This window comes from Leptopilina heterotoma, unplaced genomic scaffold (genome assembly GCF_015476425.1).
Source record: "Leptopilina heterotoma isolate Lh14 unplaced genomic scaffold, ASM1547642v1 Lhet_40, whole genome shotgun sequence".
Lineage (NCBI taxonomy): Eukaryota > Metazoa > Arthropoda > Insecta > Hymenoptera > Figitidae > Leptopilina > Leptopilina heterotoma.
Window position 1 is genome coordinate 876688 of NW_025111064.1, and position 21043 is coordinate 897730.

The 21043-nt window shown below is 29.5% G+C and overlaps 1 protein-coding gene across 4 annotated transcripts in view; it reads right to left on the minus strand.

Annotated features, from left to right (window-relative positions):
* LOC122506255 (octopamine receptor beta-1R-like) overlaps positions 1-21043 on the minus strand; it is an 848536-nt gene that overhangs the window by 378670 nt on the left and 448823 nt on the right. For 3 of the 4 annotated variants that reach the window (XM_043618346.1, XM_043618344.1, XM_043618345.1), the window contains one exon: positions 20781-21002. In XM_043618346.1, the coding sequence (XP_043474281.1) occupies positions 20781-21002 (222 nt within the window). Of the gene's footprint in view, positions 1-20780; positions 21003-21043 lie in introns of those variants that run through there. The other variant, XM_043618343.1, reaches the window with a different exon arrangement.

A 21043-nucleotide genomic window follows, 5' to 3' on the forward strand; every position in this document is an offset into this window, starting at 1 on the left:
CTACAAATACCTTTGGAACGGTATCTACCAACCCTGAAATAGACGGGAATTAAGTTTTACTGGAAAAAAGTAAAAATTAGTTACCATTAAGGGGTTACACCACTTTGACCCGACCAAAATATACACTTTTTTAACAATTTTTCTTGAAGAATAGAATTTTTTTGAGAAAATCAAAATACAGCAGGGTATTATGTTACTCTTAAACTATAAAAAAATATTTTTTTTTTCAAAAATGTCGTTCTGACGGATGATATGACGGAGTGCTTAAAAAATGTATTGCCGTGCGGTGGACACTATAACTCGGTGCAGATTTGAGCTAGACCAAAAAATAAAAAAGCATTAGTTTCTGCAGCTCAAAATCTAGCAAAATACATATCTGATTTTAAAAAAATGCATTTTTCGCAAAATGGCATCGAAAAAGTGTGTATTTTTGCCCAAATTTCGTTACTTAAAGTTGTCTAGAAAATTTAAATATTAATATTTTGAAAAATCCGTACATATTTCGTAAGATAATTACATCACAAACAAAATAAAAAAAGAATTAAGAGAATCGATTAAAAATTGTGGTAGCTAGAGTGTCCACCGATTTTTAAAATACAGTTTTGAGAAAAACGCGTTTAAAGTTTTCATTAGAAAGTAAACGTAAGTGTGCGACCCTGCTTGAACAGTTCGAAAATTGTCTTTTCACTTGAGATATCGATATATAACTAATGACATATCATTTTAGTGTCCATAAAGTGATACTTGAAGCAAAAATTTTTTTTTCGATTTTTTGAAAATTTCAAAGTGGTATAACTTTTTAACTATTTCGTAAGGAAAATATTACTATTTGAATCAGTGAATAATTTTTTCTAACTTTGTTATTTTTAACTAATTCAAATTCGAAGAAAAGTATTTGTCAATTTGTAGTACTTTATGCGTTTGTAGTATTTCAATTAATGCATTAAAAATTAATCCTATATTTCCACCAGTTTTTGGAGACAAAGTAGAGTTGTAGACTGAAATTAGAGCTTAAATTTTGACTCGGGTCTGTTTACGATACGTCAAAATCTACGTTAAATTTGACGTATTTTTCACCTACAGGTCAAAGAGGGTCTAGGTCATTAAGACCTAGAGATAGATAGATTAATAGGCCTGTCACATTCAGTCCATCACGAGGTCCGTCACATTGAATTCCCCATTTTTTTGCACTTTCCACAATGCGCAAATTTATTGAATTTGGCTGCTAACCAAAATTAAAAATTCAGATTCTTCTTTTTATATTTCCTATTATCATTTATTGTAACTTATTATGATGCATTCATATTGAAAAAACATGATTTGAAATTTATAAAAATTAAAATAAATATAAGAAATAATATCATTTATTTACGTGTTGTATATTCACGGATTTTTATATAAATATTGTAACGCCGTTTCTCACCTCGCGGTCAGTGGAGAATTCTACTGAAAAGACGCTACAAAAATGGCGACGATGTTTCACTTAAAAACTGGGTACTCAAGTTCCCCACTTTGAACTTGAATACGGACAACGATGATCCATTTAGGGGAATATCCCCAGCGCCATGTAGGAGTACTACATAAATCTCCGTCGTCGTACGAAATGAAAATTGCGAGCACTCCTGGTCTAGCTCGATTTCGGAGCTCTCAATTTTTCTCGAATTCATCCACAACTTTACTCTATCAGGGTCGTGTGGTTACCGTGCACAGTGGGCCAGGAAGCATCAAAAAGCGGTCAAAAGTCCACTTTAGAATTATAAACTTTAGATATAATAATCTTAACCTATAGTATTTTATGTAACTTTTTGTAGAATATTATATTTGTTTATCAAATATTATAGCGGTGGTTGTATGTTTGTTAAAAAGTTTGATTAAAAAATTTAAAGTTATCCGCTGGCTAAAATATTTATTTATTTTTCTATAAATAATTATTTTTCTTACTTTTAAATTTTATTTCTTTTATATGATATGTATTGTTATGAAAAATATTTATAATAAATTAATAAAAAATACTATATTTTAAAAAATAAAGCACTTTTAACGTCGGAAAATGTTTATTTTTTGAAATGCACTTGTTATTATTTGTGAGTTCCTCTAACTTCCACGCGATATAAAACAAACTAAACGTGGAATGTCTTCTAAATTAAATGTACTTTTCATTAAAGTAGCCCATTTTTGCCCATTTTAAAATTTGGTGGAGTTATATACAAAATAAGGCAATAAATTTTTCCTTAGATATCATTTTTTACAAAGGCAAATTTTTGTCTACGTACGTCGATGCTCTTTCGTTTTATTTATCCTTCATTTGTTTTTATTTCTCTCTGCATATAGAAACGTCACATTTTATTGTATATTCTCTGTTGGAGCAGTTAATAAAAGTATTATAAAAGTACGTTTTAAAGATATGAGAATTGTCTAATTATTATTTAATTTAATTATTTCGAATTTAAAAGAAAGTTTTGGTTTTGTATTCTCCTTTATGGTAAAATCTCTTACAGTTATTAAACTTTTTTGTGTTGTTTAGTTAAAAGTTGATTGTAAATGTAAAAAAATTAGGGAATTTAGTAAAAGGGAGATACTTCTAAAACTTGAAGAATTAAAGAATGTCGATTTAGTCGTGAATTATTTAATTCAAAAACCCCGATGATTTTAATTACTTGTTTTTATATATTACTCTTGTTTGTGAGAGGCGAGGGGACTCACACCAAAAAGCACCCCGATGATTTTAATTACTTGTTTTTATATATTACTCTTGTTTGTGAGAGGCGAGGGGACTCACACCAAAAAGCACCCCGATGATTTTAATTACTTGTTTAAAAGCCCTTAATCAGTTTGTATAAAGAAATCAGAAAATCATATTAGTTTTGACTGATTTTGCGTGGCTTCTAGCCGACTGTGGCTAGCCATATTGGATCCGACATTTTAAATTTTGAGAAACTGACATCGGATTTGTAATCAGCAACTCCAAAAACCCTCGAGTAACGATTTGCAAGTGATTTAGATTAATTTTTAACTTTGACATCTGCCATATTGAATCCGCCATTTTGAATTTTGAAAAACTGACGTCGGATTTGTAATCAGCGACCCCAAAAACCCCCGAGTAACGATTTGCAAGTGATTTAGATTAATTTTTAACTTTGACATCCGCCATATTGGATCTGCCATTTTGAATTTTGAAAAACCGACGTCGGATTTGAAATCAGCGACCCCAAAAACCCCCGAGTAACGATTTGCAAGTGATTTAGATTAATTTTTAACTTTGACATCAGCCATATTGGATCCGCCATTTTGAATTTTGAAAAACCGACGTCGGATTTGTAATCAGCGACCCCAAAAACCCCAGAGTAACAAGTTTTAAGAGAATCCAATTAAATTTTGAGTTTTGGACACTTTTTCCTACCTTCTGGCCCACTGTGCCGTGATGAGGTTAGAAAAAGGCACTCAATTTAATAAATAAAAAATAAATACTATTTACTGGCTAATTGAAATTAACTTTGCATTTATTATTATTTCACAACCGGACAACGAATATCGCTGGAGAATCCACACTTCTGGCGTCGACTGTACTGCTCTCTAAATCTGAATATGTGAAAATTCACATATTTGTACGTTATAAGTCGTCTTCTCGATCAATAAGTGCATATACACTTATAATAAGTAAAATTTCACTCAGAATAAGTGAAAAATTCATTTATTTATAAGTGTATATACACTTATTGATCGAGAGGACGACTTATAACGTACAATAAGTGAAATTTCACATATTCAGATTTAGAGAGTGTGGATAACCAGCCGGTCTCTCGTCGGGCTTTCTGGCGATCCCCAGGTATGAAAATAGTCGGCCAGATTGTTGAGGAACACAGAATCACTAACCTCTCAACTTCTCCAACAATCGTCGGTATTCCATAACTGAGAACTTGTAAATTTATATGAAATCCAGCCCGTGAATATCGGTCTGCGTAACAGCAAACTCGCAATGCTGAGATTTGGCGGCGTGCTCGCCTCGTGCACCGAGACGCTATCATGCCTAATATGGTTCGCCCTGTGGCATGAAGATGGCACCACCCTTGTCGTTACGAGTACTTTTGCTGAGTTGAGAGACGAATATTTCGACCCGAATATTGACGTCGGTGATTATTTTGCGGTTCCTTCCGATCTTCATGACCGACTGGTTATCGCGCTAAGTGTTAGCCTAATAGCTACTGCGACCACCGGTCGTTAAAAGAATTATAAATGCGGGTGTCATCGGACCAAAGGCGAATGGCCTTATGGTTACGATAACGATTACGTGAAAATTCTCATCAGAGAGAAGCGTGCCTTCGTACACCGAAGAGATCTGCGAGATCTCTTTCAGTAAACGTAAAATAACGCGTGTATGTATGTGTGCTTATTGCGCTTCGACGCATCCTTTTGGATCGTTGTAACGCGCTTTATAGTTAATTAAAAATTTACTATTGGTAAAATCGACTTTTGATGTGTGAAGATTTCGTTCATTAACCCTTGTCACAGACCTCTAGTACAAATATTTTGCTTTCACTTAAATAAATTAAATAAATAAAAGGAAAATTTGATAATAATTAAATCACAATAAATATTACAAAGGAACTATAAATGATATATGTGACTGTCCACGAGAAAACACGGCTTAGGTCCAAAAAATCAATTTTGAGTTTTTTATGGTAATCGACAGATCTTATATTGCTTTTTCAAATGCAAAAGTCAAAAGTTAAAAATATCAATTACTTTCGATAATATAGGTATCGTTTTAAAGATGGGTATGTCAAGCGTAGTTAACTTCAATCGTAGTACTTCAATCGCTCGCCCTGTGAAATTCATGTTTGGGAGCTAAGCCGCGTTTTCTCGTGGACAGACACATATTATGTTTCAACGCGAAATTATTAAAGGCTGATATAAAGTAAAGATACTTAATTTACTTGATTTAAAAAAAATTATTATTTCAGTTATAAGAGATAACGTTTTTCATTACAATAAGACACTTAAGAGCGCAACGTGTGATTATGACGTGATTCGACATTTAATTCTCAGCTATAGAGCTAAATTATTATTTTATATTTTATAAAAAAAAAATTTAAATAATAACTCTGAAAATTTTTACGTTCGCGTTAATAAAATTGTAATTTAAAAAAACGGAAGATTCCTTCAAAGAAATATAAAAAAAATTGTAGATTAGTTTGCAAGAGAAACAAAACGAGAAACAGCTTCTTCTCATCTGTACCAGCGCACACGTCATGGTCATCACCACCGCTTAGAGAATATAAGCTATCTCATTTGTAATGGCTATAAAATGTTATTTTTAAGATTTCTCAAAATAAGGACATTATCCTTTGGTCATGTTTTCTCCGAACTTAGCTTCTTTAGAAACCTTGGCCATGCGCGTTTTCTCATCATCTGGATCCCAGAGCCTACAAAAAAAAATTTATCCTCTACTTCGCATCACGATATTGCAATTTGAAGAAGATGTCCGACCAGTTACAACACTCGGCAGACATTCATTGCTATCAGCGAAAGGAAAATTAATTTCTTATATTGATATTTTTTTATAACGCAACCCTTGCACATGCTATCATAGTAAGCAGTTTATTATGTGAGACAATCCACAGTTTCTCACAATAGAAAACGAAAATAATTTTCTCAAACACATTCGAGCAAATTATTATTTCAAAGTCGTTATGATGTGTCATCATCGGTGTCATCGCCAGATACCTGTTTTTCTTGATGTTTACAACTTTGTTCCAACTACCAAGATGCCTACCTATTGTGTACCACAAAGTCAAACCTTCGTACTGCTGGAGCATCAAAATCTAACAATACGTGATCATCAGAGATATGGAGCTAAAGCGCATGATCTGGTTGACAAAAAGCGATTTAAATCCACGCATAAAATTCATCTGTTAAAACGCAATGAACCATCCCAGACAACGAATCCACAACAATTTCGAATTCTCGTTTTCTCTTGTTTTGACGAATTTTTACATATTATTTGTAAATTGTAAGTCAACATCAATTTTTAACTTAGAAATTTTTATGCAGCGAAATTGTTTTTAAACAATTTCAAATCATAATTTTGCGCGTGATTCGAATATTATTGCGAATATTACTTAGAATTATCATTTCAAAATGAGCAGTTGCAAATTATTATTGGTTAAATAATTTATAAATTATCAATTTTTATTCTATTTCATGACACAATTAACCCTTTCAGTCCCAGTGGTCGATATATCGACCACCTTTTAAGCCACCGCTTTTTTAACATAACTTAAAGGAAAACTTTAAATAATTGCACATTTCTTAAGGGGACATTCCAGTTCAAAACAGGCAAAAAGAAGGCTTTTTTAGTATATATTATTAAAATAACATTCGCCATTTTGAATTTCAAAAAACTAACATTAAATTTGTAGTCAGTGACCTCAAGAACACCAAGTGGTAGTTTACATGAGCCTAGCTTAATTTTCAAATTTTTCCGTCCGCCATTCTGGATCGCCATTTTGAATTTTGAAAAAATAACATCAGATTCGTAATCAGCGACCCCGAAAACCCCTGAGTAGTCATTTTCATGAGCCTCGTTCAATTTTCAAATTTTTTCGTCCGCCATATTGGATCCGCTATTTTGAATTTTGAAAAACTAACATCAGATTCGTAATCAGCGACCCCATAAACCACCGAGTAGTCATTTTCATGAGCTTTACTTGAAGTAATTTAACAATTTTTAATTTTTCTAACAACCCTTAGCAAAAATATTTTTTTTTAATATAGTTATAATTATAAGATTGTTGTAAATTTATTGCACTATAATTTTTTTTAAAAAGTAATATAAATTTGTGGATCTTTGGCGTTTAGAACTGAAAAATTGATTAATTTTAGACAAAGTTATGAATGTTCGAACACAAAAGTGGTTTCAATCGAAACCGCTGGGCCTTAAAGGGTTAAAATAACTGACATTTATTTAAAAAATTTATTTTACATGTAACAAATAATTTATTTAAGAGTTTGTAAATAAAAATTTTTTTCATTTTTATTTCAAAATGGCGGCGAAATGCCCATTTTCGGTGGTAAGATCGATTCCAAACTTTCTAAAACAGATAAAACCAAAAACGAAGTGACATTCTCTTCGTTAGATATTTCTTTAGGTGTGGAACCTCAAAAAAGTGGAATTTTCTTCCCCCCCTTTTTTTAGAGTACTTTTTCCCCATAATAGGAAAAAAGGGTGTTTTTATTCAGAATTTCTGTTATTAAAAAAAAAGAGGAGTTGGAAATTTTCCAGTTTTTGAGGTTCCACTTATAGGCATGATGACGCTAAATCAATAGCCGTTTGATTTTTTAAAATCGCTTCAAAAGAACTCGAGATATCACTCTTACCAGATCAAAAAAGGACATTTTGAGAAAAACGCATTTAAAGTTTTTGTTCATAAGTTTCGAAATTTTTTTTAAAAATCATCGGATTTGCTTGAAAATCGTTACTCGAGGGTTTTTAAGGTCGCTAATTACGAATATGGAATCAGATTTTTAAAATTTAAAATGGCGGATCCAATATGGCGGACATTTTTTTTAAAATCATTGGATTTGCTTGAAAATTGTTACGGGGGGGTTTTTGGGGTCGCTGATTACGAATATGACATCATTTTTTCAGAATTAAAAATGGCAGATGCAATATGGTAGACGAAAAAAAAAATTAAACCAAAAAAAAAATTAAAATAAAAAAATTTTCTTTTCCGCCATATTGGATCCGCCATTTTGAATTTTGAAAATTTAATATCTTATTTGTGATCAGCAACACCAAATACATTTTTGTTTGTCTTTTCTAAAAAATGCAAATGAGAAAACATTTAAATCATTCGATTGCTTATCCGCATACAAAAACATCTTTGACATTGCGAAGAATAAGAATGTATAACTTTTGTTTTACTTCGAATTTTGCAATAATATTTTAGGAGAGTATTCTTGACAATATAAGAAATCCGAAAATAAAAACAAAAAAAATCGATTTTTTTGACATTTTGAAGTGGAATGTCCCCTTAACTTATTCTTATTCTTATTTCTTATTAACAAACTTTACACGGCAATGCATTATTTGAGGTTAAATTTAACTGTAATAAAATTAAATTAGTAACATATACTTTAAATTATAGTTGTTTTCTAAATTCTTAGGGTTTGCTGAATATTAATCTAAAATCAGATATGCAAATTCAAAATGGCGGATCCAGTATGTCAGACAAAAATTTAAAAAATTTGCTTGAAAATGGTCTCTCGGGGGTTTTTGGGGTCGCTGATTACGAATCTAAAGTCAGTTGTTAAAAATTCAAAATGGCGGATCCAATATGGCGAACAAAAATTGAATAAATTTGCTTTAAAATTGTCTCTCGGGGGTTTTTGGAGTCGCTGATGACGAATCTAAAATCAGTTTTTAAAAATTCAAATTAGTGAATCCATAAATCCATATGGCGGACATAAAAAGTTACGAATTTTGAAACAGCCTCCTCTTTTTTAATACGGACTTGGGACGGCAATGGCAGAGTTTCATCTCTATTTTTAATTTTTTTTTGTTTTTTTAAAGTATTTTAAATGTTTTTTTTTAATTTTTTAATACTTTTATTAATTTTGTTTTTTTTGTTGTGAATATTTTTATATTTGTCGTAACAAACGACAAAAGACAAGTGACGAAACATATAAGACGAACGACAAAAAAACAAAAGAAAATCAATAGAAAAAAGGGAAAATAACAAACGACAAAACAACAGTACTTCTCTCCTATTTTTAATATTATTGTTGTAATAGTCGTAACATTAGATTCGCCATTTAAAAATTTTGTAAGAATGATTCCAGATTTGTATTTACACACCCCGCAAACTTCCAAGAAGCAGCATTTAGTCCTATACACTCAAATCTCGCTATAACGACCTTCTTTATAACGAGCGCTCTCTATAACGAAGGCTCTGTCTCTCGGTATAGCGAGAAAAATTTCCTCCTGATTACCCCCACTATTTATAAACAAATGCACATTCAGTTGGTTTAAATTTGGTTAATATCAATATTATTTATATAAAATAAAAATAAAGAAAGTCATAAAAAGTCACTTCTTATTTGAAATTATATCAATGAGTCGAACATCTTCAAAATTTTAGCTTATATAAATTTCTGTATGTTAAAGTTCAAATTAAACTAGGTTACGTTTGTAATTTTGACATATTATGAAAATTGTAACCACTAAAAAAATGAATGTAGAATCTTAAAAGTGGGGATTTCTCATTTCTCCTCTTGTGCTCGTAATAGAGAGAGACTTGACTCCCGAACTTCTCGTTATAGCGAGATTCGAGTGTATTGTCAATTTTTAATTTTTGACTATCATATTGTATCCATTATTTTAAAGTTGGAAAAACTGACTTCAGATTCGTAATAAGTGACCTAGAAAAAACCTAAGTAGTAATTTTTAAACAAATTTGATGGATTTTTTATTTCTTCGTCTAACATATTGAATCCTCCATTTTTAATTTTAATAAACTGACTTCAGACTCAGAATCAGCGACTTCAAAAACCTCCAAATGCCAACTTTTAAGCAAATTTGTTTCATTTTTAAATTTTGTCCGCCATATTGGATCCGCCATTTTGAATTTTGACAAACTGACTCCAAATTTGTAATCAGCTACCCCAAAAACCACCGAAAGACTACTTTCATGTAAATTTGATTAATTTTTTAATCTATCGTCCGCCATATTGGATTCGCTATTTTGAATTTTGAAAAACTGACTTCAGATTCGTAATCAGCGACCCCAAAACCCCCAAGAAACAATTTTCAAGCAAATTTGAGGCGCATGAAAAGTCTCTAATTTTTATTTTCCGAATCTTTATTTTATCGAAATTCTTTTTATCTAATAAGAATTAATTATAGTTTCTTTTAATCGAAAGAATAATTGTCAAAAACATTATTTTTTTGAATGACTAATCAACACAATGTTTAATACTGCTAAAGAAAATTTTTTATAATCTTCAAATAACTGAATTATCATTTCTAAAAATTATTATTTTCTATATTCCATATTTACACTAATATTTTTATTTTCGAAATGTCAATTTTGATAAATATTAATTTGTAGATTTGTTAATAATTATAATAATTATATTCCCGAATTATTATTCAATATAATTCAAATATTACCGAATTACCAATTCTTAAAAAATTTATTGTTCCTAATAATATTTTTTATAATGTGTAAATGTTCTATATTTTAAAGTTTCTAAATTTTATTTTTTCGAAATATCATTTGTTATAAAACTTTTTTCTTATAAATGTTTTTCAAAATAATTTTAACTTTTTCGAATTAACATTACTCATAATTTTTTTTACTCCTAATCTTTCTTCTTTATAATTACTATATTTTCTAACATGTATTTCTTCTAACTATAACCTTACCGAATTGTCACTTCTCATAATTATTATTATATCGAAATATAATTTTTCAAAATTTTTGTAATGTCTAATAATTTTTTATACAAATTTTTTTATTGTATAATAACCAGTTTTTATAATTTTATTTTATTCGAATAATTACATATTTCGTATAATTTTTTTCTTACCGAAATTATATTTTAAATAATTTTTTTTAATCGATTTTTTATTTGTCCTAATATTTATTTTTCCAAATAATTCTTTTTCATAATTTTTATATTTCCTAATTCGTATTTTACATAACATACATTTTTTTTAGATTTAAATTCTCTAATTTATTATTTTCCTAACCTATATATGTCATAATAAGAATTGCACTGAATAGTTATTTCACCTACAGAATATCCGGTTTCGACGTTTCCCATCTCTGAAGAATATGGCGCCAAATTTGAAAAAGTTTATTATTTTATTATATAACAATTATTAATTATTACAAATATTGTTTTAAACAATTTCCCTAATGATAGGGATTTTCCTAACGCATTTCCCTAATGCGTAGTTGATTGGTTTAAACAATATTTGTAATAATTAATAATTTTTAAATAATAAAATAATAAACTTTTTTCAAATTTGGCGCCATATTCTTCAGAGATGGGAAACGTCAAAACCGTATATTCTGTAGGTGAAATAACTATTCAATGCAATTCTTATTATGACATTTATAGGTTAGGAAAATAATAAATTAGAGAATTTAAATGTTAGAAAAAATAGATGTTATGTAAAATACGAATTAGGAAATATAAAAATTATAAAAAAGAATTATTTGGAAAAACGAATATTAGGAAAAATAAAAAATCGATTAAAAAAAATTATTTAAAATATAATTTCGGTAAGAAAAAAATTATACGAAATAATTATTTGAATAAAATAAAATTATAAAAACTGGTTATTATACAATAAAAAAATTTGTATAAAAAATTATTAGATATTACAAAAATTTTGAAAAATTATATTTCGATATAATAATAATTATGAGAAGTGACAATTCGGTAAGGTTATAGTTAGAAGAAATACATGTTAGAAAATATAGTAATTATAAAGAAGAAAGATTAGGAGTAAAAAAAATTATGAGTAATGTTAATTCGAAAAAGTTAAAATTATTTTGAAAAACATTTATAAGAAAAAAGTTTTATAACAAATGATATTTCGAAAAAATAAAATTTAGAAACTTTAAAATATAGAACATTTACACATTATAAAAAATATTATTGGGAACAATAAATATTTTAAGAATTGGTAATTCGGTAATATTTGAATTATATTGAATAATAATTCGGGAATATAATTATTATAATTATTAACAAATCTACAAAATAATATTTATCAAAATTGACATTTCGAAAATAAAAATATTAGTGTAAATATGGAATATAGAAAATAATAATTTTTAGAAATGATAATTCAGTTATTTGAAGATTATAAAAAATTTTCTTTAGCAGTATTAAACATTGTGTTGATTAGTCATTCAAAAAAATAATGTTTTTGACAATTATTCTTTCGATTAAAAGAAACTATAATTAATTCTTATTAGATAAAAAGAATTTCGATAAATTAAAGATTAGGAAAATAAAAATTGAAGACTTTTCATGCGCCTCGCAAATTTGTTGAATTTTTAAATTTTGTTTGCCATATTAGAGCCGCCATTTTGAATTTTAAAAAAGTGTCTCCAGATTCGTAATCAGCGACCCTAATAACCCCCGAGTGACAACTTTCAAGTTAATTTGTTTAATTTTTAATTTTTGTCCGCCATATTGGATCCGCTATTTTGAATTTTAAAAAACTGACTCCAGATTCGTAATCAGCGACCCCAAAAACCCCCGAGTGACAACTTTCAAGTAAATTTGATTAATTTTTTACTTTATCGTCCGCCATATTGACTCCGACATTTTGAATTAAAAAAATTTTGAAAATCTGATTCCAGATTCGTAATCAGCGACCCCGAAAACCATAGGTACTATACCTATTGTAGATATTTTTTAATTGCCCTAATTATGGGACTGAAACGATTAAATAATCATTTATGTTTTCTTATGCATTTCATTTAGCACAACTCTATGATTTGAGACGAGTAATTAAAGATCAGATTATAATTCAAAAAAGATTGATCGAGCTTGGACAAACCTTTTGCATCGTTGTAACGCGCTTTACAGTTAATTAAATATTTACTTTTTAATTATTCTTGTTTTATTGTGTTGTTCCCATCGCTAGGAATATCATTTATAGGAGAACATTTGCGCTGCATCATTTGGTAAGTTCGCTCAATCTTCTCTATCTCATCGATTGGTCTCGTCTTTCAATAATGTTGCAATTGCTCATTTAATTAAAACTATTGGTAAAATCGACTTTTGATGTGTAAAGATTTCGTTCATTAACCCTTGTGTCGACTTTCGTGAGCCGAACCCTTATCCTCATTCATTTAATTTTCAAAAATATTTAAGTCTCGCGAAGTTTCGCTACATTAAATAAAGAACATATATTCATCTCAGAAGTGCGGTTGTCCCCGATAATTGAGAAGAATACAATTCTTTCCGAAGAACGGCAAAAGATTGCCGAAATTATTGTACAAGTCAATGATACATTATTTAGACAAAAATACATCAAAGAAAATAATGTTAAGTCCGAGCCTGGTTGATAATACAAGAACTGTGTTCCTTTTTCTTTTTGTCCACGGATCTTTGTTTTTTCTTTTTTTTTAATAGGATTTCGGCGAACCTTAAAATTCCTGTTTGTGACGTGTTTTGAAATGAACCACGTCACAATATAATATATAAAAAATATAAAAAATAGTAAAAATAATAAGAATAATAATAATAAAATAAAGTACTATTTTTTTCAATTTTGTTCTTTAAAACTATCAAATATTTAAAAAAGATAATAATTATTCAATTCATTTAACGAAAAAAGTGTAAACAATATTTTTCATTGAAAGTTATTTTGTGCTTTACTGATTCCTAAAGCTTGGTTCAGAATAAAGATCAACAGAAAACTTTTTTTCTTCATCAAAAGTAAATATAGCCTGGGTAAAGTAGATAAATAGCCATTTGTCCAAGAGAGAAAAATAAATTACGTACCTCTTTAATTTTATCCTAATAGTTATATTCATCATCAATGTCAAAGGGCGCAGTAACTGATGTTTTTCGTTCAACCACTTAAGTTTTCTAAAAAATTTTTTTTGTTTTTTAATTAAGAAAATGTTAAATAAAAAATCACTCAGAGTCAATGAAAATAAGAATTTATTTTTTACGTTTCAACAGCACAGCGGACCTCTTTAGAAACTACAATGAAATTTAAAAAAGGAACACGGAGAGAAGAGTTATAGAACATTCTACTTTACGCTTTTAGTAAGCAAAAATGTAGTAATAACTACTGGATATAAAGTACCTAGCATTTACGAAATATTGTGAAGTTTTGTTATTTAGATTTTACTAAACAGCGTAGTGACAATTTTTGGCTGAGTTATACTGAATTATGTAAAAATCGTTTCATAAATTCGAATTTGTTAGGGTAAACTAGACAATAGTCGGACACTTTTCAATTTTGAATAGCTATAAAACCGTATGAGACAAAAACTATTTGTGGCTCAGGTGAAAATGATTCGTACGAATTTCGTACTAATTTTGTTTGGAATTCGTTCAGATTTCGGGTTCAATTCCGATAAAAATTTGTGGGCCGTTTTGGAACGTTTTTCGTGCGAATTTCAGGGGGAAAAACAGATACAGAATTAATTAAAAATTCATTCCACACGGAAATCAGAATGGTATTTACGAGAAATAATTCGTAAAAAATGTCTATTTTTGGCTGTACAACTGCGAGTGACCCCTTAAAAAATCTCTAAAAAGTGCGCGACAACATTTGTGAACGCTCCCTTATCACTCTAAAGTTATTAAAAAAATAAATGTGAGATTTCAATTTAAATAAATTTTGGCAAAATTTTTGTGTTAAATTTGCAATCATGCATTCTAAATTATAAATTATTTGTGAAAATGGAAGAAATAGAAGAAGTGGGAGAAATTGTTAAATTTGTCGGAAACAAATTAGTAATCGCAGGACACATTTACGTCAGATCGAAACCGTCGAAAAACAATAAATTTTATTGGAACTGTCAGTAGGTTCAAAGAAAAGAATGCAAAGCTTGGGCGATCACAACAGCTTCTGAGTTAGTAGTTTTGAAGGCCCTAAAAAAACTCCTCATTCACATCCACCCAATCAGGATACAGCGAAAACAGAAGTAGTGAAAGTTAATATGAAACAAATCTCGGAAACTCTTAAAAATATTGTAAAAATTGTAAAAAATATAACAAAATTTCACCCCAAGAATAAAAACATATTTAAAAACTACCCCATATAAACAAAAATCTACAAAATGAATAAAAATCTCTTAAAATTCGTTACTCGGGTTTTTTAAGGGTCGCTGATTACGAATCCTCCGATTATAAATTTTCAAGGAATTTGAATCAATTTTTTGGAAAGCCATCCGCCATATTGGTTCCGCCATTTTGAATTTATAAAATTTTGAAAATTTGACATCGGATTCGTAATCAGCGACCCCAAAAATTCATAGCATTGAGTTTCAGGAAAATTCGAATAGATTTTTGAAACAGTCATCTGCCATATTGGATCCACCATTATGAATTTTGAAAAACTAACTCCGCATTCATGATGCTACTTTATTACCTCATAAAAATATAAAGAAATTATTTTTAAATATTTTATAAATCTAAATGATTGAAATTTTACAGAATATTAGTGAAACTAGACTGAGAATCATTACTATTCTCATGATTTGAATTACTGAATTGTTTATCTTGTCTTAAAAAAATGTCTGTGGGTCACAAAAAATGTCACTTAAAATAATTAAGCTAAGATACTGATTCCTAGCTGAAAAATATATCGATGTGGTACAAACTCAGCCAGCAGAGACTACGTATCAGACACGACACATACCTTTTAAGCCACTAAAATATTTACTTGTCTTAAAGTTACTACGACTTTAAGGTATACATGTTCATTTGCAGCTTATCATTATATTAATTGAAAGTGCCCTTTTAAGATCCGAAGCCTTAATTCTACTTCTTTTTAGAAAAAAATTATATTATAACAAATCACCAAATCCTGCACGAAGAGAAAAATAAATCATTCATAATAAAAACAGATTGCTGCATTTCTAGTATGAACAGTTTAAACGATATGAGCGTTTCAGAAATGGTTTTGTAAATAAGTGCAAAATAAGTATAATATGCAAATAAGTATAAAAAATTTAATTCTTTTAGGGAAATACAGTCGTGTCTCATCATTACAAGAGTCTTGAAAATTTCCCACTCTTCACCTCTCGTAAACGCAAGACACTTATACCACGCCTACTTTATAGCTTTCCAGAGATGAGAATAGGTATATTCTTTTTGGGTGCCCTTTCTCATTTGGAACCTTCATTGCTGCCCAACTGTCGGCACTGACAGTTGATAACGTGAGCTGACGTCATCTTACAATTATGAGAGGGTACCGCCCTTCAAGCGCTTGAAATATTGAGTCTTCGTATTCCAAATATTGCAATAACGAGACACGACTGTATTTTGCTTCAATCACAAAAGCAGCAAGCAAACGCAGTACTTATTAACCCTAGAAGGAGTACGTGAATTTACTCACTCTCTAAGGAGCAACTGGGGTGTCCAGACACCTCAAACTTTAATCTTGTTTTATAAGGTTTCTATTCGGCGTAAAGTCAACTATGGGTAGTGAATTATATTGGTTTTTTAGTAAGAAACACAATGATATTATTCAAATTTTGATAAATTTAAAGAATTTAAAAAAACAAGAAAATACCAAAAAATTGCAAAATTGACTTTTTTTACAAAAAACGAAGTTTCTTAAAAATTTGACTAATTTAAAAAATATTTTAGATTCTTATAGTTCAATAGATACACTTTTAGGAAAAATATTAGTTTTTGTATTGCTTAAAAAACATAATTATTTGAACAACTGAAGTGAAAGAAATTAAAGAGAATTGTCGAATAGTGAAAATCATAAAAATTAACCATAAAATAGACTTTAACAATTAATATTTATTAAAAATGGTATTATGAATTTAAAATTTTACAAACTTAATATATCTGAATATATTAACAATAAAATTTATAACTTATGAATTGATTCTGTAAATCAATATTTAATCAAAGTTTTAATTAACAATTTTAAATATATCTAATATATGTTAAAACATTATTAACAACATAGAATTTATAATTTAAATTTGACTGTCATGTACGACATTTTTTTTGTTTTAGAATTTAATCTCTGACTGTAGAGAGAGCTCAGAATTTTTTAATAAGTAGTTAGAAATACAAAATGTCTACTTTTCATAAAAATAGAATTTTTGTATGAAAATGTTTCTTTTTTATGAAATACAACTTTTTCATTTATAACCCAACAACTTATACTTTATCAGATGATTTTAACTGATTGAAAACTATTTTTAAAAAAATTTAAATTTACTTGTCTCAATAATTTTTATAAAGTTAGGGAGTAACTGGGGTGTCCAGACACCCCATTTACTCCTTCTAGTGTTAAAATTGATGTAGTACGGTTGTAAAGATTCAAGAGGTCTTTTGGTATTACCCATTTGAGGCTCCAGATCTTAAAAGGGCACATGTTGCATTGATTTTAAATGGTATATGTGCCCTTTTAAGATCATCACTGTGGTAAAATTAGGATCTAAAACTGTTCCTCAGTAAAGCGGGATTCGACACTGTAAAGTTCGCCAGTGTCGCACAACCCGACTGTATTTTTAAATCAGTAATATCATAAACCTTCCTTAGCCTGTGTAGAAAAATTGTTGGGTCCTGGTAATGAGCTAGAAAGATTGTCTACTCGCTAACGGGGCGCTGAAAGGACTGTCTGATCATGGGCTAATCAGATCAGTGACGATCGAACCACGCGTTAGTCCAAACTAGACGGTCTAATCAGGTCTAATTAGCAGTGCTAATATTAAAATTTTAGGTTCAGTTTCAATATGTCAATGTTTTAATTTTAAATAATTTACCCAAATTTACTCATTTCTCACGTTTATTAAATGTAATGTGAATGCATGAATTATTAATAATAATAAATATTATTGTTATTATTTTTATTCATATAATGTGTGTACATATATTTAATGACAATAAGTTATTATTATAATGACAGATTATCTCAGTCGGATAGATGCCTCGCTTGGCGGACGTTTTAGAACTAAGGGTACTTGGTTCGCGTATAATGATATGCACCCATGTAGAAAATTCCCAACGTGTCCCTATCAAATCTTGGATTCTGATTAGAATCACACTAGAAAATCTAGTTTGGAAAAATCTAACTTGAACCTGTTTAGATTCTTGTGAGGAAATTCGGACTAGAAATATCTAGCTAGATTACGCATAAAATCTAGAGAGGTCATTCAGATTAGAAATCACTGATTAGTTCCTTGCTAAATTCTAGTCGAAGATGCCCGGAATCGGACTTATATTATTTTTCAGTGTTTTTTAATCTTTTTTGTTCTGATTTTTTAATTAAATTATAGAATTTTTTGTTAATTTAAAAATTGACCTTAAGTACACGGAAATAGTAAGTAATAATAATTAAAGATGAACCTTTGTCAAAAAATGATTAATTAATATAGAATATAAATTTATAACGATTCTCAGAAGCGCGGAAAAAAGTGAGAAGTTAGTATATAAGAGCGTTTCGGAATACGTGTGGTATCGCGTCGGTAATGCAGTGTGCCATCACTTTTTCAATCATATCTCGGAAATAAAAGGAGGTACAAAAAAAATTAAATACGGTTAGAAAGCTGATTAAATTCTGCGTAAAATAAGCCATCTTTGAAGTCATTTCCTTAATTATTTTTTAAGTTGTAGAGTGAGAAAGAAATAAAAAAAATTATCAAATTTTCTCATTTTTGTCTCTTGACTTCAATTTTTCAAAAATCTAGAAAAATTTAGATAAAATTTTTCTAAAAACACAGAAATCTTCGTTAGAATTTCAGCTTCAAAATAAGCCTTCGAAAATTAAAAAAAGTTAATCCGTCTTCGATATATCATTAAAAATGTGAAGCAGTGTTTCGACCTCTTGGTGCATTGAAATTCAACTGTGACGACTCGGTTCTGGCTTCGCGCGGCAGCGAAAGAGAGAAAACAGGGACGAATTTTGGCTGGAGAATAATAAATAATTATGTTTCACGAGTAATATAAAGAAACTCAATAGTTCATCGTTCCCCCGCATGAATTCGTTCCTGTTTTCTCTCTCATTCGCTGCCGCGCGAAGCCACAATCGAGTCGTCACAGATGAATTTCAATGCACCAATCGGTCGAAACACGGCTTCACATTTTTAATGATATATCAAAGACGATTAACCTTTTTTAATTTTTTTCTTTCTTACTCTACAACTTAAAAAATAATAACGAAATGACTTCAAAAACGGCTTATTTTACGCAGAATTTAATCAGCTTTCTAACCGTATTTAAGTTTTTTTTGTACCTCCTTTTATTTCCGAAATGTGATTGAAAAAGTGATGGCATGTTTTTTTATAGAGTCGAATGTAATCGTCCTGATAATTTTGGACGGTAGTGTAATTAATACTAATAACAAATCTCTAAAAGGATTCATTTATTTTACACTTGTGGGGTACTTGCTAGTTCCCGACTAGAAATTCTAAACTAGTACCCGATCTGACGACCGTTATAAAAGTAGTTGGGTTCCAACTATTTTTCCTAATCAGTTCCCCACTACAGATAAGGACTTCTGACTAGAACCTCATCAAACTCCAATCTTAATTTCTACATAGGCACTGACGATTATTGTCCGGTACACACCTTTTAGAACTCGGCTGTCGATAAATCGATTGTACTCGGAGAGGTCTTCTACAGTTTCTCTCTCCACTGGCGAGAAAACCCATTAGACGGGTGGTCCAGGCAGATGCGAGTACTCCTAATTTTCAAGTCGCTCTGTAGGCGCAAAAATTTAGTAATGTCAAGATTACAAAAAACAAATAAACAAAACAAATAAAACAAATAAAAAAACAAATAAAAACAAATAAAAAAAAATAATAATAAAAAAAATAAAAAAAAAATAATAATAATAATAGAAACAAATAAATAAAATAACTATTATATTATTTTTATAATATAATTATAATAATCATTACACAAGTTTTTTAAGTATTACTTTTAATTTTATTTGTCTATAAAATTGTATATAAGAATTCAATTTAAATTGAATTCTTATACATAATTTTATCAACAAATTTTTAAATAATGCACTATCTTTGTCCCAGCTGGGGCAAGGATAGTTAAAAGAAACCGAATGCTAAAAATGTTAACGAAAATCAGTAGGGGAGACTAGGTCTAAACCGGACGGATTTGATCTTTGACCAGAAAACTCATACAAAAAATATTTTTTGCTAAAGAGTAATATACCTTTTTAAAGAATGTTCTCTCACCTACAAATCGCAATTGTTCGATTTTAAAAAACTACAGTAGCTTTGATGATATATTGCTTCGAAGGTGACTACGTCAAAAACGAAAATCTCAAAACTGGTAGGGCTAAACCGAACACCGCTAATTAATTAAGGAATGAGACACAAATTTTCGTTTTTTATGTAGAAAATTCAAAGAAATTCTTTGTTTATTTAATTGTAGGTCCATATAAAGGATATAATATACAATATAAAATAGGTGATTAATATAATACTTTAATTTAAATATATTTCCATAGATTTGTTACTCAAATAAAAATAAAAAACAAATTATATTTTTAAGCTTTATTTAAATTATTTTTTAATATATGACGCAATATTATTACAATTAAAATTTGAATTTGACGAAGAAATAAATTTATTTTGTTCACTTGAACGATCAAATTTGGAACACACTGTCTTCGTAGGGAACTTGTTATAATCCTCAAAAAAATATGCTTGTCAATATCCGAGCGTGACAGAAAATCCCGAGGCCCTTCTAGTTCCTTGCATTTTCCCTTATCAGATTCATGTAGGTAAAAGGGACATCTGACCAGATCCATACGAAAATCTTTCTAAAATTTATACAAGGGGTGTTTTTTTTAAATTTCGAACGTTTTATTATTTGACCAAGATACTACTTGATGAACGGGGGTTTTATATATTTATCTTTCCTGTGGAGGAAATGTGTGACGATGTTTTAAGGAAAATTGAGATGCGAAATTAAATTTTATTTTAAAAAAACAGTGGTATGTTTAAGCAAAGTTTTTCTTAAATGTTTGAGTATTTTTGAAAATATTGTGAAAATTTTATAATAAAAAAGTTAATAAATATTACCAGAGGAAGAAGGGTAGCCAACAGGCGAGGAAAGCAGACATGATGATACCTAATGTCCTTGCAGCCTTTCTCTCTCTCTTCATTTTACTACTACTGGTTATCGGAGGCTCTTCCGGTAGAGTTTCCGGGCACGATTGCCCAACGGATGGCAACCCTGCTAATCCCGCTGATATTCCGTTGATTTGCAGATGTTTATTTAGTAAAGCTGCTGCAACTTTGCTTCTGAAACAGTAAAAATTTTTCTTTCATTAATATAAATTAAC